The sequence below is a fragment of the Piliocolobus tephrosceles genome, chromosome 14 (genome assembly GCF_002776525.5).
Source record: "Piliocolobus tephrosceles isolate RC106 chromosome 14, ASM277652v3, whole genome shotgun sequence".
Taxonomy (NCBI): domain Eukaryota; kingdom Metazoa; phylum Chordata; class Mammalia; order Primates; family Cercopithecidae; genus Piliocolobus; species Piliocolobus tephrosceles.
In genome coordinates this window covers 3,428,138-3,446,930 of record NC_045447.1, presented here as the reverse complement: position 1 = coordinate 3,446,930, position 18,793 = coordinate 3,428,138, and the positions used below count along the sequence as shown (strand labels likewise).

At 56.8% G+C, this 18,793-nt stretch overlaps 1 protein-coding gene across 2 annotated transcripts in view; it reads left to right on the top strand.

The window, feature by feature from the left end:
• COL5A1 (collagen type V alpha 1 chain) overlaps nucleotides 1-18,347 on the top strand; it is a 202,711-nt gene extending 184,364 nt beyond the window's left edge. Inside the window, exons 64-66 of one of the 2 annotated variants that reach the window (XM_023188991.3) lie at nucleotides 3,516-3,584; nucleotides 8,533-8,766; nucleotides 15,959-18,347. In XM_023188991.3, the coding sequence (XP_023044759.1) occupies nucleotides 3,516-3,584; nucleotides 8,533-8,766; nucleotides 15,959-16,105 (450 nt within the window). In that variant the 3' untranslated portion in view covers nucleotides 16,106-18,347. Of the gene's footprint in view, nucleotides 1-3,515; nucleotides 3,585-3,647; nucleotides 3,717-8,532; nucleotides 8,767-15,958 lie in introns of both variants that reach the window. The other variant, XM_023188994.2, reaches the window with a different exon arrangement.
• The last annotated feature ends 446 nt before the right edge of the window (nucleotides 18,348-18,793 follow it).

Below are 18,793 nucleotides of genomic sequence, written 5' to 3'. Positions count from 1 at the left end.
GTGGCTGATGTGGGTGTGTATATGGTGTGTGGGTGTGTGTGGCTGGCATGTGCATGCATGTGGATGGGCGTGTGTTGCTGTCCCTCAAGCATGCACCTGAAGCAGGTCCAGGCCAGGCGAGGACTGGGTCTCCCTGTCGCTCCTGGAAGGTGACCAAGCCTGCAGCTCTCGTGCCCCTGCATCAGCTTGAACGGCAACTCCTCCATGAGCTCGTGGTTGTCGCGTGGCCCCAGGAAAAGGCCGCCTGTTTCTGGGGCCACAACGGTTTGCTGTGCAGGTCCAGACCTGTGCGCCCCTGCAGCGTCCGCTTCCTAACACCCTTGGCACCCCAGAAGCAGTTTCCTGCCCAGGGAAGAGCAGCTGCGTTCTCCCCGGGGACTGCCATCCCCTTACCCCTCAGTCACACCCTGACCGTGCCGAACTCAGCACCCACTTTGGGTCAGGAGCCCACTGGCTGCAGCGGAGGCTGCACATGGCTGGAGATCTGTGGGGCTCCGAGTGTAGGGGTCCCCTCCCCCACCTGGAGTTTTAACTCCTTGAGAACCTGCCTTCCTAGTGACAAATCTGTTCAGAGAGAACCCAAACACGGCAGCCTTCCATCTCAGCTCTCCTTTCCCTCAGCCCAGCCAGAGGCCCTGCATGGAATTCCCTTAGAAAAGAGGTTTCTCGGCCCTCCTTCATGGCCTGCCTCTGCAAACGGGTGGCCGCTCCGCTGTGGAAATGATGGGACAGAGTCCTCCAGACTCAGAGGTTTCCTGGGGAGCCGTGGCGGGTGTTCACGGCACAGCTGTGTGGGGCCGTTGAGTGACCTCAGGCTCCCCCAGTGTTGACCAGCCAGGCGTCCACGGGCTGCAGCCTCGGGCTTGGGCTACAGCTGCTTGGCCAAGGGCAAGTAGAGACGCTGTCCTAGGTGGCCCCCTTGGACCCGGAGGAGGCTCACAGCAGAGGCTGGGGGAGCCCGCACTTGCCCACATCCTGGGGCTCTTCCAGGAAGAAGGTGCCTTCACACTGCCCGGGGTTGGCATCGACAGTGGCAGATTTGGAAACGAGAGAGGGTGGGAGAGCTCTGGGGGGGGTGAGAGGCAGGTGGGACACCCCTTTCCTCCAGGGGACCCCCTTTTCTGGCCTTCTTGGCACGAGGCCAGCTCAAGAAGAAGGCTGGGGGATCAGCCAAGAATCAGTCTTCTGTGTCCTCATGGCGCACAACGTGGGCCCCTGTCAGTCCAGGCTGGGGACAGGCCGGCCCTGGGGGACCTTCCACTCCACGCCTGCAGCAAGTGGACCCTCGGGCAGCCGAGGCTCCCCTTGTCCTGTTGCTGGGACCCAGCGTGCAGGTCTCCTCTCAGAGGAATGGCTGCTCACCCACCCATCCATCCGTGCCTTCCGTGGCGTCACTGAGGCCTGCCCTGCTGGGCCCAGCCTGTGTGTCTACAGCCTCGGCTTCTGAGGAAAGCAGGCCCTAAGCGGGTGCCCTCCCAGGAAGCAGGCAGAAGTGGTGCCCCGTGGCAGAGTGAGCTGGCTGCATATGATTCAGGCAGGCAGCCGAGGTGCATCCCCCACCTGCACACGTGTCAGTCTCTAAGAAGCCTCTGCCACACACACATGCAGATGCACACCACACAATACACATCACACATACCACATGCCACACACACAGATACACGATGCCACACACCATACACACCACACATACCACACACAATACACACCACACATACCACATACCACACACCGAGATATACACCACACATGACACATATCACACACCACACAGATACACACCACACATCACACAGATACATACCACACACATGATACACACCACATATACCACCCCACTAACACACCCCACACATACCACACCACACACACCCCACACACATATCATACACCACACACCACACAGAAACACATCACACATCAAACACACAGATACATACCACATACACGATACATACCACACATACCACATCACACACACCCCCACACACATACCATACACTACACATCACCCAGATACACACTACACATGAAACACACAGATACACACCACATACACAATACACACCACACATACCACATATCACACACACAACAGACACAGATACACACCACACATACCACACACAGATACACACCATACATCACAAACCACACACAACACACATCACATATACAACACAGATACACACCACATACATATATGATAAACATCACATATACCAGATACGTACCATACACACATGACATACACCACACATACCACACAGATACACACCACACACGCAGATACCACACACCACGCACACAATACACACCACATACCACACCACACACCACACATCGCACACACAGATACCACACACAGACATTACACACAAATACACACCACACATACTACACTCCACACACAGATATACACATAACACAGACCCATAACACACTACACACACCACACATACCACACACCACACAGATACCCACCACACATCACATACACAGAGACCACACATTACACCACACATACCACATACACAGATACACATCACGCACACACATAGACATACCACACACACAATCACACGCCACACACAGATACCACACACTCAGATACATACCACATATACCCCACATACACCATACACACACACACACACCACACATCACACACACAGATGCATACCACACACCGCACCCTCCACACAGACACACCCCACATACCCACAGGGCACACACCATGCACACACACACCACACGCACAGTCTGGTGCCACAGCAGCCAGGCAAGGCTGTGAGGATGGGCTGAGGATGTCCCCAGCCCTCACCTGCAGTAAATGCTGGCTTTTGTTACCATTCCCTTGGTCCATCATTCATTCTTCATGTATTCATTCTTCATTCATTCATTCATTCATTCATTCCCTCCCTCAGTGAGTGTTTCCAGCAGTGACTGAGCACCAGGCACTGGTCTGGGGACTAACATGCAAAACAGGACAGGCAGAGTGCACCCTTCCTGGGCAGCAGCAGGGGCCAGAGGGCCCAGGCCAGCTCCTCACGCAGCCTCCAGTCTCCCTAAGGGCCAGGGCCGGGCTCCTCACACGACCTCCCTGAGGGCCAAGGCCAGGCTCCTTACATGGCCTCCTATCTCCCTGAGGGCCCCGGCCAGGCTCATCCTCACACGGCCTTCAGTCTCCCCAAGGGCGGGGACCAGGCTCCTCACACAGCCTCCAGTCTCCCTGAGGGCCGGGGCTGGGCTCCTCAGGCGGCCTCCTATCCCCCAGGCCAGGCTCATCCACCTGAGGGCCTGGGCCAGGCTCATTCTCACGTGACCTTCAGTCTCCCCCAAGGGCCGGGGCCCTCAGGCTACATTGGAGGTGCTCGGTGGGGCCTCCCTGCAGCCCCTCGCCTGAGGACACATTTGCCAGGGGCCGGGAGAGCGTGGGGCATTGCTCTGGAGGCCGGAGAAGTAACCCTCTTGTTCTGTTTCTCTCCCTCCCCACCTCCCCGCTGCACATTTAGGCCAGAATCACTTCTTGGCCCAAAGAAAACCCGGGCTCCTGGTTCAGTGAATTCAAGCGTGGGAAACTGGTAAGGTGGCCTCTGGCGTCTTTGCGGTTGTCACTTTAAACCCGCCCATCTCGTATCTTACAGAGTAAAATGGCCCGCTGGCCCAAAGAGCAGCCTTCCACCTGGTATAGTCAGTACAAGCGGGGGTCCCTGGTAAGTGGCCACCTCGGCCCGGCCACCTCGGCACTGCCTGCTTGCGGCACGGCTGGCTCGCGGCTCTGCATGGCACCCATCGCTGCCATGTGTGCCACACCGCTCTTGCCAAACTGCTCCACATCACGTGACAGCAAGACTCAGCTAGGTGTGGAGTCCTCTCCCCGGCCCCCGCCACCCTGACAAGAGTGTGTTTCATTCAGCCTGGAGTAGGCGGATGGTTTTCCATTTCTGTGTAGGGCGCCCAGAGCCGGGTGTGGGCCCCAGCCTGAGCTGCACCTCTGCCCATAGACGGTGCAGCCCCAGGCACCTGGGCACTGAGGTCAGACGCTCCAGAAGCTGCTTTCATTGCGTCTGATGGCAGGGCAGAGGAGACGGATCCCAGGCCACTTAAGCCATTCAGAACTCCTTTCTAGGACCTGCACCACAGATCCCCTCTCCCCAGCTGCTCAGGGATCGGGGCCGTCTCTCTGCCCGCCGGGCTGCAGATTCCCAGTTATGCTGCACACCACTGTATGAATCTTGCTTTTGCTTTTGGGGATCGAGTCTTACGGAATCCATCCCTGAAAGGAAAAGACATTGTCCTCCCAGGAAGGAACACATAGGTGGTTCCTCTGGCCGGTGTAGTGCCCAAGAGCCAGTTTGGGCACATTGATGTGAGGACAGCGGCTGCTTCTGCCACGTGGAGTGTCCCCCTAGAAGCCCCACGGGAGCTGGATCTGGGCCCTTTCCTGGAATGCAGGGCAGAGTTCCGTCTCTTCTCCCAGCAAGTTAAAGGACCAGGGTTCCAGAACACTGACGGGTTCTGGGTGCCATTTATGGCCCAGATTCTCCTTCTTTCCTTCCCTTCTTGGGATCTGGTGACCCCACTCCCAAGTGGCCCTCAGAGGAGGGCCTTGTTCACTCAGAAGCCAGCCCGTGGGTTCTGCGACTTCTGGCCTGACCACTTGCCATGGGTTGCTGCACCCTGGCACCAGCCTGAGCCTCCCTGGGTGGACATGGAGGCCATACTTTCCCCAAGGACTCAGAGCACTGGCCCTGAGCCGCCTTTGCCCTGTCTGCAGCCCTGAAGCCTCTCGTCTCATAACCTGAAGGCATTCACAGCTGATTATTAATCTCTCGTGCCCTCATTGTTACTGATTTAAAGTCAGATACCAGCTCCTCTGCCGACACTCCGAGGGTCTGTGCTCACTGTGGCCGTGTTTCTGGAGGCTTCCTGTTTTGTGGTTTGCCGTGGACTTGCAGTCCTGTTCTCCCTTCCTCCTCCTGCTTTTCCTTTTCGCCGCCGCCTCTGTGCTGTGTTCCAAAAAGAGCTGCTGGCATACAGAAGGACCTGAAACACCCGGAGACAGGGAGGGCCCGGGACCAAGGCTGCTTGGCCTGGAGGGACACAGCGTAGGGGATGCTGGTGTGTGGGCTCAGGCAGGGAAGGGACCCTGGGGATGCTGGGGGCTGAGGTGGCAGGGTCCATTTTGCAGTCTTGCGAGTGGTTACCGCCTGTGCTCGGCACTACCCTCTCCCCGCAATGACAGCTCTCAGCCTCCAAAAATGAGCCTCTCACAGCACCCTCCAACATGAGAAAAGTAGAAAGAGCCTGTTTTCCTCGCTTGGAGGAAATGGCTGTGAAACCTCATTTGCAACCTTCAGCCCGAGTAGCCTATTTCCACCTCTCATCCTGTCCCATAGACAGTTGATGAAGGGTGGGGTGAAGGGACGACCCAGGGAACACGTCAGCTTACTTCAGGATCTTTCCACGGCCTTATTTCTAGCTCTGTGAATATCATACGTGGACAAGAGGTAGATGGAGGCCTCTCCTCAAAGATACTGGATTTTTCAGCTGGGTGCAGTGGCTCATGCTTATAATCCCAGCACTTTGGGAGACTGAGGCGGGCAGATCGCTTGAGCCCAGGAGTTTGAAACCAGCCTGGGCAACATACCAAGACTCCATCTCTATTAAAAAAAAAAAAAAAAAATGCAGAAATGGGCTGGGCATGGTGGCTCACGCCTGTAATCCCAGCACTTTGGGAGGCTGAGGCAGGTGGATCACCTGAGGTCAGGAGTTTAAGACCAGCCTGGTCAATGTGGCAAAACCCCATCTCTACTAAAAATACAAAAATTAGCTGTGTATGGTGGTGTCCACCTGTAATTCCAGCTACTTGGGAGGCTGAGGCAGGAGAATCTCTTGAACCCAGGAGACAGAGGTTGCAGTGAGCTGAGGCCGCAACCACTGCACTCTAGCCTGGGGGACAGAGCTAGACTTCATCTCAAAGGAAAAAAAAAAAAAAAGAAAAAACCAGAAATGGGAATTGTATCTGGGCAGGGCTACCCACGATGCACCATATTGAGATAATACTGCAGAGACCCCTCCCACCAGGAGAGCAGGGCCTCACCGTGGGACCCTGAAGTTCCGATGCAGGGCTGCGTGCCCCATGCCCCCGGGCCCCCCTGCCGCCCCATGGGCACTGGGGGCTTCAGGTCCTTCTGTATCCGGTGCTGCCCACCGCCGCTCCCTGTGGTGCACACCCTTCCTCGAGTCAGTCACGTTCCCTCCCGGAAGGAGCGCCGGATGGCACAGCCTGGCGGTTGGTATTCGCTTTTCCTCCTCAAGGTTTGCCTGCAAGGTTCTCGTGGCTGCGTCCAAGTGGAGTTCGCCGATAGTCCTGGGGCCGTGGCGTGTTCCCTTGCCCCTGGGAAGGCCCAGGCCCCGGGCCGGCTGCTCGCCTTGGGCACATTCTAGTGACATCTGTTGAAAAAGTGGGTCCTGCAGTGTGTTCACCCTCCTCCCACTCCTGGTGTCCAAACACCCCTGGCAACACTGAAGTCTGTTCCCTTCCCGTGTTCACTGGGGCTCTTCTGGAGCAGACCAGAGGCAGGGTCCGAAACACACCACCACAAAGCAGCAGTTGCACAGGAGTGGGCAGAGCAGGTCTCAGGCCCTGGCTTTAGCCTGCTTCGTACCCTGACGCTGCAAACAGGACAGGCTGCCCTGCCCAGCCAGGCCTTCCCTGCAGAGAGGTCCTTCAAGGTCCTGCCTCGGCTGGGAGAGATGTGTGCTTCATTTCAGGGAGCTAAGATGCATCCATGTCCCCTGGCAGTGTCAGGCTTTTCAGAAACCTTGAGTTTCCAACAGATGCAAAAGTGAGATGCATCATCGCTCAGGATGCCCTGCACGGGCCTTGTACCTGGTGGAGCTGAGCAGCCCAGTTCTGGACACCCAGCTAGTGATGCTGGAGAGGCCGCCAAAGAAGCTGCACGTTGTCCTTCTCTGATGCCTTCTCTGGATTTGCGCAGAGACTGGGAGGGCTTTCAGGGAGGGTCAATGTCACCAGAGTCCCTGGCTGACCTTTGGCACAGGCGAGGCAGGCAGATGGAGCCACTCCGGCCACAGGAAGCCTGCTCACTGCCCTGAGGGGACACTTCTGGGAAGAGGAGGAGTGGCCTTTCTTGAGTGGTCATGCCAGACATCATCCAGGACCCCCGTGCCTCCAGGAGGGTCCCCGGTCACCCCAGCCATCTGCACAGCCCTGACCCTCAGGCTTGCCTCCCCCCGAGCACCTCACTACAGCTGGCCCACTCACTCCCTGAGGCCTCGTGCCCCCTCTGGCTCCAGCTTCTCACAGTCTCCCTGGCCAGGGCCTTGTACATCCTGGGCACCCAGCAGATGGTCATTTGTTCACATAATCTTGTGAGCACCTTCCTTTGCCAGCGTTGGGGCAGGATAATAGCGGGCCAGGGCTGGAGTGGAGGGACATAGGGAGGGCTGGGATGCAGACCAGGGGCCCTAAGCCAGCCCTAAAGGCTGGAGGTGGGGAGGAGCCTTCCCTAGGGGCAGTGGTCTGGACTGTGACCCAAAGGACAGCAGTGGGGGCACCTGCTACCGGGTAGGGAGTGTCCCAGGCAGAGGGAGGAGCCGGTCAGTGGCTCAGGGGCAGAAGGAGGCCACCTACTGTCCAGGGCGCAGGGAAAAGTGTGGTTCAGCTGGGAGGGGGGCTCTAAGACCCCCTCCTCTCACCCCCAGGGAGCCTAATGCCCCTCTCTGGCCAGGCACTCCCCGACTCAGGGGAAGCCAGGGCTCGCCTGCTGCTCCAGGTGCCCCGACCCAGCGATCGGGTGCAGAGCTCTGCGTTTCAGGGATGAGAGGCAGGTCTTCATGCAAGCCGTATTTTTGAGAATGGTTCTCTGTTCACTCAACACATACAAACCGGGCAGACCCAGATCACCATCTGGGATAGTGCAACCAGGTGGCAGAAGGGGAGGAGGGCTGTGGGTGGATGTTCAGGGAGAGCAGCTGCAGCCGGCACTGCAGTGGGCGCTGGCCCAGGAGACACTGGCTGCTGTTCACCATGCAGCAAAGCTTTATCAAGTCCACACTGGGGCAGCCATGGAGTGGGTACCAGGGCCAGAAACGAGCAAGAAGGATGCTGTCCTGCCCTCTGTGAACTTACAGTCTGTTAGGGAAGACACTGTGACAAACTAAGGTTGGTACAGAGCAAGTGCAGGAGCATCTATTCCGGGTAGGCTTCCTGGAGGAGGCAGCACAGGTGCCGAGCCCTGAAGGATAAACACAGGCCAAGAGGAGTGGGTGGATTATCTAAAGCCCCGAAGGACATGAGGCATGGTTCCCTTTGTTCCTGGGAACGCCCAGGAGAGTCCACGTGCGCTGGCCTCGTGGGGAGTCTGTGGGTGTAGTACGTTTCCAGGTAGTGTACCCCCAAGAAGACCACAGTGTGGGTGAAGCCCAGGGCAGTGCGGATGTGGGGCTTTGTTGCTGTGTGTGTCCCTGCCCTGCTGACCCCCAACCCCCCTGTCCCCCCAGCTCTCCTACGTGGACGCCGAGGGCAACCCCGTGGGCGTGGTACAGATGACCTTCCTGCGGCTGCTGAGTGCCTCAGCCCACCAGAACGTCACCTACCACTGCTACCAGTCAGTGGCCTGGCAGGACGCAGCCACAGGCAGCTACGACAAGGCCATCCGCTTCCTGGGCTCCAACGACGAGGAGATGTCCTATGATAACAACCCCTACATCCGCGCCCTGGTGGACGGCTGTGCAGTGAGTGTCCTGCGCCACCCCCAGCATCCCTGTTCACGCCTCCGTGGGGCTCACTCCTCACTCAGCACAGGTTTACCTGTCCCCAGGATGCCTGCCGGAGGGCAGTGAGGGCCTCGGACCAGGCTCTCGCCCCCAGGCAGCCCCACAGTTGCAGGGAGACTAGGAATCCCAGGCCTGTGTAGCCAGAGCTCCGGGACTTTTGGAGAGTTCCGTGGGTTAGGACGGGAAATCTGAGACCTGGCTGGAAAAGCCAGGGGCCTGGGTCCCTCACCCCATCCAGGGCTGTGGCGTGGAGTGAGGAACGGAGGACCCACTGTGGTTCCAGTTGGGAGCTGGGAGCCTCCCTCTCCTTGGACAGGGCTCTTCTGAGAGTGGCCAGAACTAAGCTAGGCCTGTTCCCGAGAGCACGGCCATGCTGGAAACACGCTGCAGACTGAGAGTCGCCAGCTCTCTGGACCGCCTGGCCTGTGGGCCCTCTCCGTGTGGGGAGAGCTGTTCTGCTCTCAGACAAGGGAACGGAGGCCTGAGCCGCGGGAGGCTTGCTCAGACCTCACGGGCAGTCAGGGCTGGTATTGGCGCTCATACCCCTGCCTTTCTGCCCCACCATGGGCCTTCCCACATGCACACCTTTCCTCCTCTCTACGTAGTGAGCTGGGCTCACCTCCGCTAAGGTTTCCTCAAGACTGCCCCTCCCAGGGCTGCCAGGGCCATCGCACAGGTCCGGGATGTGCCTGCATGTCCTGGAGGTGTTTAGGGTGCAGCTGTGCCCCAAGATCCCAGGCCTGTGGGAGCCTCAGACATGTCCCCCTCGTGTGGCCTTTTAGAGGTTGGAGGTGGGAGTCGCTGAGAAGCCCAGTCTGTGGGTCTTCCTGTCACTGACATTGGAGCCCGTTCTCTCCACTACTGATTCCTGCAGAAAGCATCCCCTAGCGCTTGGGTCCTTTTGTGTTGCTAGAAAGGAACGCCTGAGGCTGGGTAAATGAGAAGCGGTTTACCTGGCTCCCAGCTCTGCAGGCTGTGCAGGAAGGTGGTATGGTGCCAGCATCTGCATCCAGTGATGGCCTCAGGCTGCTTCCAGTCTCGGGAAGGTGAAGGGGCCGGGGTGTGGAAGGCACGGGAGAGAGGAAGCGAGGGGGTGCCAGGCCCTTTTTTCAGCTCTCATGGGAACTAGTAGAGCGAGAACTCGCTTATTACCCCAAGAGCAGCACCAAGCCCCGTAACCCAGACGCCTCCCACCAGGCCCACCTCCAACACTGGGACCACATTTCAATGTGAGATTTGGAGGGGGCAAACGTCCAAGCCATGGCACCGACCCAGGCCAGCTCCTGAGGGGAACGGGGCTGGCGGTAGGGCCAGCCCTGCAGGGTGCCCTCCTCTGAGCAGCACAGATGGGTCCTCAGAGTGAGGCCCGGGCAGGCAGGAAAGCCAGAGGGTGGCACTCACTGAGAATGCCAGGCCCATCTGTAGCCCTGGGAGCAGAGTGGACCTGGGTTCCAATCCACCTCCCCCTGCCCAGCACCGCTGGGGAGCACCTGGCCCTCAGCCATAGGACACTCAGCTCCTTTTCTCTGCTGCCCAAGGGCTACACTGAGGGTTAAAGTTATGTCTTCCAGGGCCATCCCGTGGCCACTGGGAGTACTTGCCGCCGCCCCTGCCTTCTGCAATTGTTTGGGGTCAGTACTTCAGATCTGACTGTGGAATATGCAGAACTCATCCCTGTGTAAGGCTGATGGATCCATATCCCTGGAAAGAGGCATTTAAAAATGCCAGGGACCTTACCTGTCCTCCCCAAATGAGGATAACGTAACACCTGCCTCATAGGGCTTTCTGGGGAGCACATCAAACCATGCCTTTAGAGCTCGGAATTGTGTCTGACTCACTACAAGCCCTGGATAAGCACCCAGTTCTTGTGACTATTTTTAGATAATAATATGGACCACAAGTGTCAGGCAGTAAGCATGGAGGTGAAGAGAAATCAGGAACCCTGTAAAGGAGAGGCAGGACCTGGAGTGACAGACCCCTGAGATTGGCTTTGAGCTTCCTGGCTTCCATGGCAAAAAGGGAAACTATTTGGCCCAATGGGTGTTGTCTGGTAAAGGGAGAGGAACAGCTTTCCAGAGAGGGGAACATTTCCTGGAAGACAATGCTAGAAAGATGGATCCCACAGAGGGCCTGTGGAGGTTAAAGGGCGGGCCAGACCCCGGCTCTCTAATCTGGCTTAGACAGGCTCCTGCTGCCTTTAAGGCCTTCCTGGAAGATCCAACTTCTTTCATCCCAGTTCCTCTTGACGCTCCTGCCCTTACTCATTCCGTCAGCAAAATCCACTTCTGGGAGGTCCTTTGGCAATGCTTTCTGACTCGGAACCTGACTTCCTGGCTGCACCTGCATCCCAGGATAGGGTCAAGCTGGGATCGTTTAAACTCCACCAGCAGAGAGGGCTGTTGCTCAGCCCACTGTCTCCCGGTGATGAGGGTGTGCTGTTGGCATCTGGACATGTAACTCTGCCAGTCTTGGGTGTGCCAAACGCCACCAGAAACACTCCCCACTTCCAAATGTGAACCTTCGATACCAGTATTCCCTTCTTTCTACATATGCGAAACCTGAGGCCCAGAGAGTTACGGCGGCTCGCCCAAGGTCCCCAGGTGTGGCAGCGCTGAGGCTCCTAATTCCCACTGCAGCATTCGTCTCACCATAACCCCTTCCTGGCATAGCTGCAGCTTGAATACCTCGGTTGACAGTTACCTTACTACCTCCTGAGACAGCCCAGGCCATGGCTGCAGAGCCTCAGGATGAGGAAGCTCTTCTGAGAACTGGGCTCAAGTCTACTTGTCTGTAACATCTGCCCATCACCTCCTGGTTCTGGTCCCATCAGCCATGCGGAGGGAACCGGGTCCAAGAGCAGTTTCCCAGCAAGCCCCTCTGACATCAAGGCCCGACGGCTCTCTGATGGGGGACTGCAGGCTGTTTGACGTTCTTGGCCTCCACCCAGTAGATGCCAGTAGGAGCCGCCCTACCGAGTGACGGCAACTCAGAATGTCTCCAGACACATCTCCCACGGCCAAAATCTTCCCCATGGAGAAGCCCCGTTCTACACAGAGAACTAAGGTTTGAAGGGAGTGCAGAGGGTTCACCTGCTGCAAGGGCATAAAGAATCTGTTCCTTCCTTTTCCCCATGGAACCCAAAGAAGCTGGCACTTCTGGGGCCGAGGATCAGGACCCTCGAAGCCGAGAACCAAGTGCAGCTGCCATCCAGACCGCGCCACGTCCTCAGGCAGTCAGCAGCGTGGGTCTGGTTAGCCACCCAGTGCTACAAGTCAGGAGACACTGGCTCGCTCTCTCACCCCTTCCCCATGGCGGGCGTTCCTGAGTTCCAGGACTGTCCTTGGAGTGCCTTTGCACACAGAGACGGGACTGGAAACACGGGGCTACCCAGACTGCACTCTGGGCTGGGAGAGGAGAAGCAGCTCCCTCCCCAGGGCCGTTTTACTTCTGGAAAGCAAAGATTCTGACTTTGAAAAGATGGAGAGAGAACGGCTCAAAACTGCATAGCCCCAGAGGGCAGCGGCAGGCTGTGTGGCCAGGCTGGACGGGAGGTTTGCACAGAACGGTGGGCAGTGGCAGCAGTGTGGAGCTGGGGTGCGGGGCGGCCATGGGGGTGGCGTGCAGGGACGCTGGCCTAGACTGGCAGGTGCGCTGCTGACCCTCGTCCCCGACAAGCCCAGCCACAATTTGAAAAGTCACAACCCTCTCATTTAATTACGGGGGCTGCTGCAGGAGGCCCTGATGCCCCGAACTCGGGCCAGTGGCAAAAGCCCTGCCTCGGCCCCCGGAGGTCTGCGTGATTCATATTGTAATAACGGCCGAAGAAATTGGAATTCCAACGCGGGCATCGTTTGGCTGGGACGCCTGATTGACGGGGCCGCTGAGCGGGCCCAGTGGAGAGGCACAAATCACCTGCAGGAGGGCCCAGGCACCGTGCCGCATAAATCCTGGTGTTTGTGCAGCTTTTGGCGCCTCCGGGGGGCCGTTCCTGGCCTGTAATGGTTATTTATGCCTCTGGAATAACGGGGTAACAGAGCGGCTTGCAGCGGCCTACTTTAAATATGCCCCTCTCTAAGCGCTCTGATAATTGGAGCAGAGGGGTCCCATAAATCCCCTGAAATCACCAGACAGTTCAGCAAACGCTGCCCGTCCCTCCGGGGAAAGACTGATGCCATCGCCGAGAAGGGCTGTGACCGATGCCACCGCTGAGAAGAACTGCTTGCCCAGCCTCCCGGGTGGATGAGAAAGGCCGGACACTGCCCTGCTGGCTTCCTGACCTGTCGCCAAGCTCATGTAGCTCCCCAGGACGGCGCCGCCTTGCAGTGGCCCGGCGAAGCCAGGCCCAACCATCTCACTGGACTCCCTGAGTGGGACCGGGCGAGGGAGCAGAGGCCTGAGGAGAGGGGCCTAGACAGGCAGGGGTGATCTCTCGCTCCTCGCCAGTGGGAAGGGTGAGGAGGTCAGTACCCCCAGGGCTTCACCCCTGGAGGGTATGGCTGGCCGCCTCTCATTGAATATCCTGTGTCCAGCCCTGCTGCCTACCCATCCTTCCCAGCCACTGCAGAGCTGCGACTGGCCCTCCCGTCCCTCTCCATGGGAGAGCTGTGGCCACCCCCAGGCAGGCTTGTGGGACAGCAGCATCCCAGCTGCGTTCTGCAGGGCTGAGCTGGCCACAGGGTGCTGTCTGCCCCACACTCGGTATTCTGTGGAACCGTGTGCTTTTGCTGTCGAGCCCCAGGGTGCCCTGTGGTGAGGCCCTTTAGGACAGCATTTCTCAAAGGCCAGTCGTGAACATGCCTATCAGAATTATCTGAGACACCCATTTTTTAAAATGCAGATTCTGAGTCCCACCCCAGCCTGACGGAATCAGCCTCTCTGGGCGGGGATCAGAGCTGCATGGGGTTAACCAGCTCCCCGAGAACTCACGTTCGCTCTGAAGTTCCAATCCCAACTTGAAAATCATTTCAGGCCGAGCCAGCTGCAGTAAGGAGAAAGGTGTTCCTATCGAGGCAGGGGTGTGAGAAGGTCAGGGTTGTGGGGAGAAGTGGACATTAGGAGGTGAAGCTCGAGAGTCTCGTGGGTAATACCAGGAATGCATGCAAGGGAGGTGAGCTTCATTCATTCTTACAGTGCGTCTATGACGGTGGCGTGCCCATTTTCCAGCTGAGGAAACTGAGTCACAGAAAGTGAATTGGTTATCCATTGCTTGTAACCAATTAGCCCCCCAAATTTAGCAGCTTAAAACCACAGATGTTTATCTCACTCCGTGTCCGAGCGTCAGAAGCCTGGGAGAGGCACGGCTGGCTGGCTCTAGCTCAGGGTGTCTTAGTCCACTCGCTGCCACGACAAATCTCACCAGCTGCGTGGCTCATAAGCAACAGAGATTTGTCACCCACAGCTCTGGAGGCTGGAAGTCTGTGACCAGGTTGCCAGCAAGGCAGGCTCTGGTGAGCTCCCCTCCGGGTTGCAGATAGCTGCTTCTCACTGCACCCTCACGCGGCAGTCTCTTGGGTGCCTCTTTTATAGGGGCACTAATACCACTCATGGGGCTCCACCCTCAGGACCTCCTCAGCTCCCATCCAACGGCCCCACCTCCTAACACCATCCTTGGGAACAGGAACATTAAGATCACAGCCGGGGAGAATAAGGCCCTCCACGGCCACGCCCTCCCCATAGGTCAGGGAGAGGAACACCGGGAGAGCTGGAGCTGTTGTCTGCTATTGAAATCTCTAGCCTGGGAGCCTGTGCTGGGCCCTCTGCAGGGCTGCGTCCTGGGGACACTGCCTCCCACCCCGGAGGGAACCCTGGCTGGCTCGACTTGCTTATCTGATCATTTCTTCTGGGGATGGGGCAATGGAAGATCCTTCCCAGGCCCAGATCCCGCTGAGGCTGTAAATCCGGTCTGGGTCTGAGGTGGCAAAAGCCATTGCCCAGCATGCGTTTGCAGGCTCCTGGTTTGCGAGAAAGATGCGACCTCTGGGGCCCCTGTCTTGGGGGAAGTTGACAGGACAGCAGGGCCAGCTCAGCCTCAGTAATAAATGCCCTGAACACCGGGAGTTACATTTGGGTGGCTTTGGGGAGGGACCAAAGAATCGCACACCTTTGCTGCCTGTGTTCTGTTGTGTCACACCTTCGCTGCCTGTGTTCTCACACCTTCGCCGCCTGTGTTCTGTCTCACCTTCGCCGCCTGTGTTCTCTCACACCTTCGCCACCTGTGTTCTGTCTCACACCTTCGCCACCTGTTCTCACACCTTTGCCGCCTGTGTTCTGTCTCACACCTTCGCCCCCTGTGTTCTCACACCTTCGCCGCCTGTGTTCTGTCACACCTTCGCCGCCTGTGTTCTGTCTCACACCTTCGCCTCCTGTGTTGTCTCACACCTTTGCTGCCTGTGTTCTGGGAAGGAGGAGGCCTCTCCTAGCCTTCCATCCCCCACCCCAGCACCCAGGGTTGTGCTGGTTTGAGCAAGGGATGGGTGCCAACTCATCCTGCAGGTCAGGTTCATTGCACTACCCCGGCCCTCTGTGTCTCAGTTTACCTATGACTCCTCTGGACCAGAGGGTGTAGAAGGAAGGTCCCCACCCCTTCCCATACTTGTGAAGGTGAAGACCCAGCCCACCAAGTGCCTAAGGCGGTGTGAGGCAGGTGGTCGTAGGGGGGTCTTACTTGGCTCAAGGCTCTGCCAGTGCCACCTTGGATGCCTTCCTTTGCTAACCCAGAGCCCCCCTTTGATTTTCTCATGTGCCCTACTTGTTCTGTAGCTGGCCCTGGGTCCTGGGGGGCTGCCTGGAAGCAAATACCTGGGGTATCACAAGGAGTCTGGACTGGACATGGGGGGAAGGCTGATCAGCTTCAATCCTGTGTGCGCCTCAGCTGCACCTGAAGCCTTGGGAGGGTTCTGTCGCCTCGCTGATGCCCACCCCACCCCCTTCCCACCTGTGCAAGGGGGACTCTCGGGACATCCACAAGGGTTAAGTGCATGCTCTGATCAACCATATTTCCTCCAACACTCGCCCGGGCAAGCACAGCCATGGGTGGGAGACAGGACACCAGCCCGGGTTTCCGAGCCAGCCAGAGTGTGGGGGGCGACTGGTAAACTCCAAGACCCCCTACTGTTCTTACCCACCGGCCACCTGTCTCCCTCTTCCCCAGACCAAGAAAGGCTACCAGAAGACGGTTCTGGAGATCGACACCCCCAAAGTGGAGCAGGTGCCCATCGTGGACATCATGTTCAATGACTTCGGTGAAGCGTCACAGAAATTTGGATTTGAAGTGGGGCCAGCTTGCTTCATGGGCTAGGAGCCGCGGAGCCCGGGCTCCCGAGAGCAACCTCGTGACCTCAGCATGCCGTTCGTTCGTGAGTGTCCCGTGCACGTCCTGATCCTGGACAGTGAAGGCTTCTCCCTCCCCTCCCGCCTGACTTCATCTGCGCCCCGGCACCGCGGGGCGTGGGACCCCAGCCCGGAGAGAACAGAGGGAAGGAGCCGCGCCCCCGCCCGGAGCCGAATCACATGACCTAGCTGCACCACAGCGCCTGGGCCCGCCCCACGCTCTGTCCACACCCACGCGCCCCGGGAGCGGGGCCACGCCTCCGGCCCCCCAGCTCGCCTGACCAATCCTGTTCGTGAATAGCTGGCAGGGGTTGGGGGAGGGACTGCCAGATTTGGACACTGTATTTTTTTTCTAAATTCAACTTGAAGATGCGTATTTCCCCTGACCTTCAAAAAATGTTCCGAGGTAAGCCTTGTAAAGGTCATCCCACCGTCACCAAAGCCTCCGTTTTTAACGACCCCCAACACGATCCATTTAGAGGCCAAATGTCATTCTGCAGGTGCCTTCCCGATGGATTAAAGGTGCTTATGTTTTTGTGAGTTTTAAGTAAATATTTGTATTGTATTGTTATAAATGTTAAGTGTGCCTGGCTTTCAATCATGCACGGAAACCCAGTCTCAGTCCCGCGGACAGAATGGGCGAGGCATGGATTCTGGGTTGCAATACAGTTCTGATTAGAAATAGGAAGTCTCCCCACCCCCGCCCTGGCCAAGAACGTGCAATAAATTGGAGATTTACCCGGGGCAGCAAGAGTTGATGCTGCCGTGGAAAAGCAGGTACCAGTGCCCCTTTTTCAGACAGTTTTTGATTCACTCTAGACCTTTTTTTAATAGGGAGGGAAAAAAAATTGATATTTTACTTTTTTCTACATGCACTTAGACTAAAACACAGGTTTAGATTAATTTTATTTGCTTCCTTTTTCCGCTTTTCTTCCCGCAGAGCCTGATGGGAGAATGTCCAGGGCAGGGAAACCACATTTTTTTGTAGGTGATAACTCAATGAAAATTGGTGCTTATTTTTTACACTTCTCTCTTGTGGTGCTATCTGTTTTAAGGTCTCCTTGAAGGCGCACCGGGGTACCTGGCCATGCCTCGTTCTCCCTGCTTTCTTTATCCTGTTATTGCCTCCACAGTCTGTTGCCAAGGACTTTAAGATCAATGCACGTCACTTTCCTTTCCACTGGGCAGGATAGCCAAGCACTCTCCCTCCTGCGCTCTCCTGCGCCCTCCCGCCCCAGTGCGTCCACTCCCGAGGGCTGTTACGAGGACTGGGTTGTGCCTACTTGATTTGAAAACAAACACAAGCAATAAAAAGCCTCTTCCTGCATTGTCTGTGGTGTGACCATAGCGGATTGTATTTGGTTCCTGAATGTTTGTGGTGCTAATTTCTGTGTTTGTTCCAAGCCGTTCAGTCGTGCCATGCGCTGCCTCGGTAGATGGAATAATGTACAATGAACTCCATGAGTCTCTCCAGGGCTGCCTGCAGCACTTCTTTTCCAAGTAGCCGATTCGGATTCCCATCTCAAATGTCCTGGATGCGAGCGTCAGCAGCTCCAGAGCTCGGGGCGGGTCAGGTCCCCTTTGGGGAACCCTTGCCTGGCCATCGAGGTCGGGGGGCTGCCGTCTGCGGGCAGGAGGACCCGAGGGGCAGCCTGGAAAGGCGATCTCTTCACTGTGAAAAGTTGTCCAGGTGCAGTGCCTTTTCCTTCCACCGTGCGAAATGCAGGCTAGGCCCTCGGGGTGAGCCCGCGGGGCTCTGGTGCTGTCCCCCACCCCCACCCCCACCAGAATGCAGTTCCAGCTTAGGAAGCCACAACCAAGTCACCCAGGAGGAACACAATACCGCCAACGCGGCTTTTCCAAATTTCCCTGGAAAATAAGTCTTGCTCTTGCCAAAGAAAAGTCTGGCTTGGAGAGTCTCTGGAGCCCAGGATAGCAGCATGTGCCAATGCCTGTCACCTTCACCTCTTCAAAAGGAAAGCCATAGCCGAGGACTGCCCCGCGACGCCCCGTGGACTGCGTCTAGGTCATGTGATTCTGTTTTCATTTCTCATCCCATCCAATTTGTCCTTTTCTCCTGTCATTTGCTTCCTCTGTGGTCCCTTCAAAGTTGTTACAATTTGTACTGAACTTCAAAATATGTCCCGTTCTCCCCAGACCACTCTTGCCACAGTATATTGCAATAAAATTACTTCTTATATTTGCAGAAATTCTTTTGGTGTAATTTTATTTTTTCCTCCCAATATATATAATTGGACAAACGCTGGTGAAAAGAAAAAATGGTAAGCCAAAAAAAAAAAAAAAAAAAACAAAAAACCCAAGATAAAGATTTTAGGACATGAGGCCCTTTGAAATACAATGTCAAATACGCATTGTACATTTTCAAAAAATCCGGTAGACGTGTCGTAAGTTTTAACTGTAATGCCCAGGAAAGGATACCTTAAAATACTCTAAACCTGTGTAACAAAGGAATAATTGTAATAGATTTTCAATAAATCGAGTTGGCTGTTTCCACCCTAAACAGATGTGAGTGGCTGTCTTCTTAAGGGTGGCCAGGCCCCTCCCAGACAGGACCACACACAGTCCCAGGACGCTAGGGGCTCTGGAGATAACCACACTGGCCACCTGGAGAAAGGAAGGGATGACCCCGGCCATC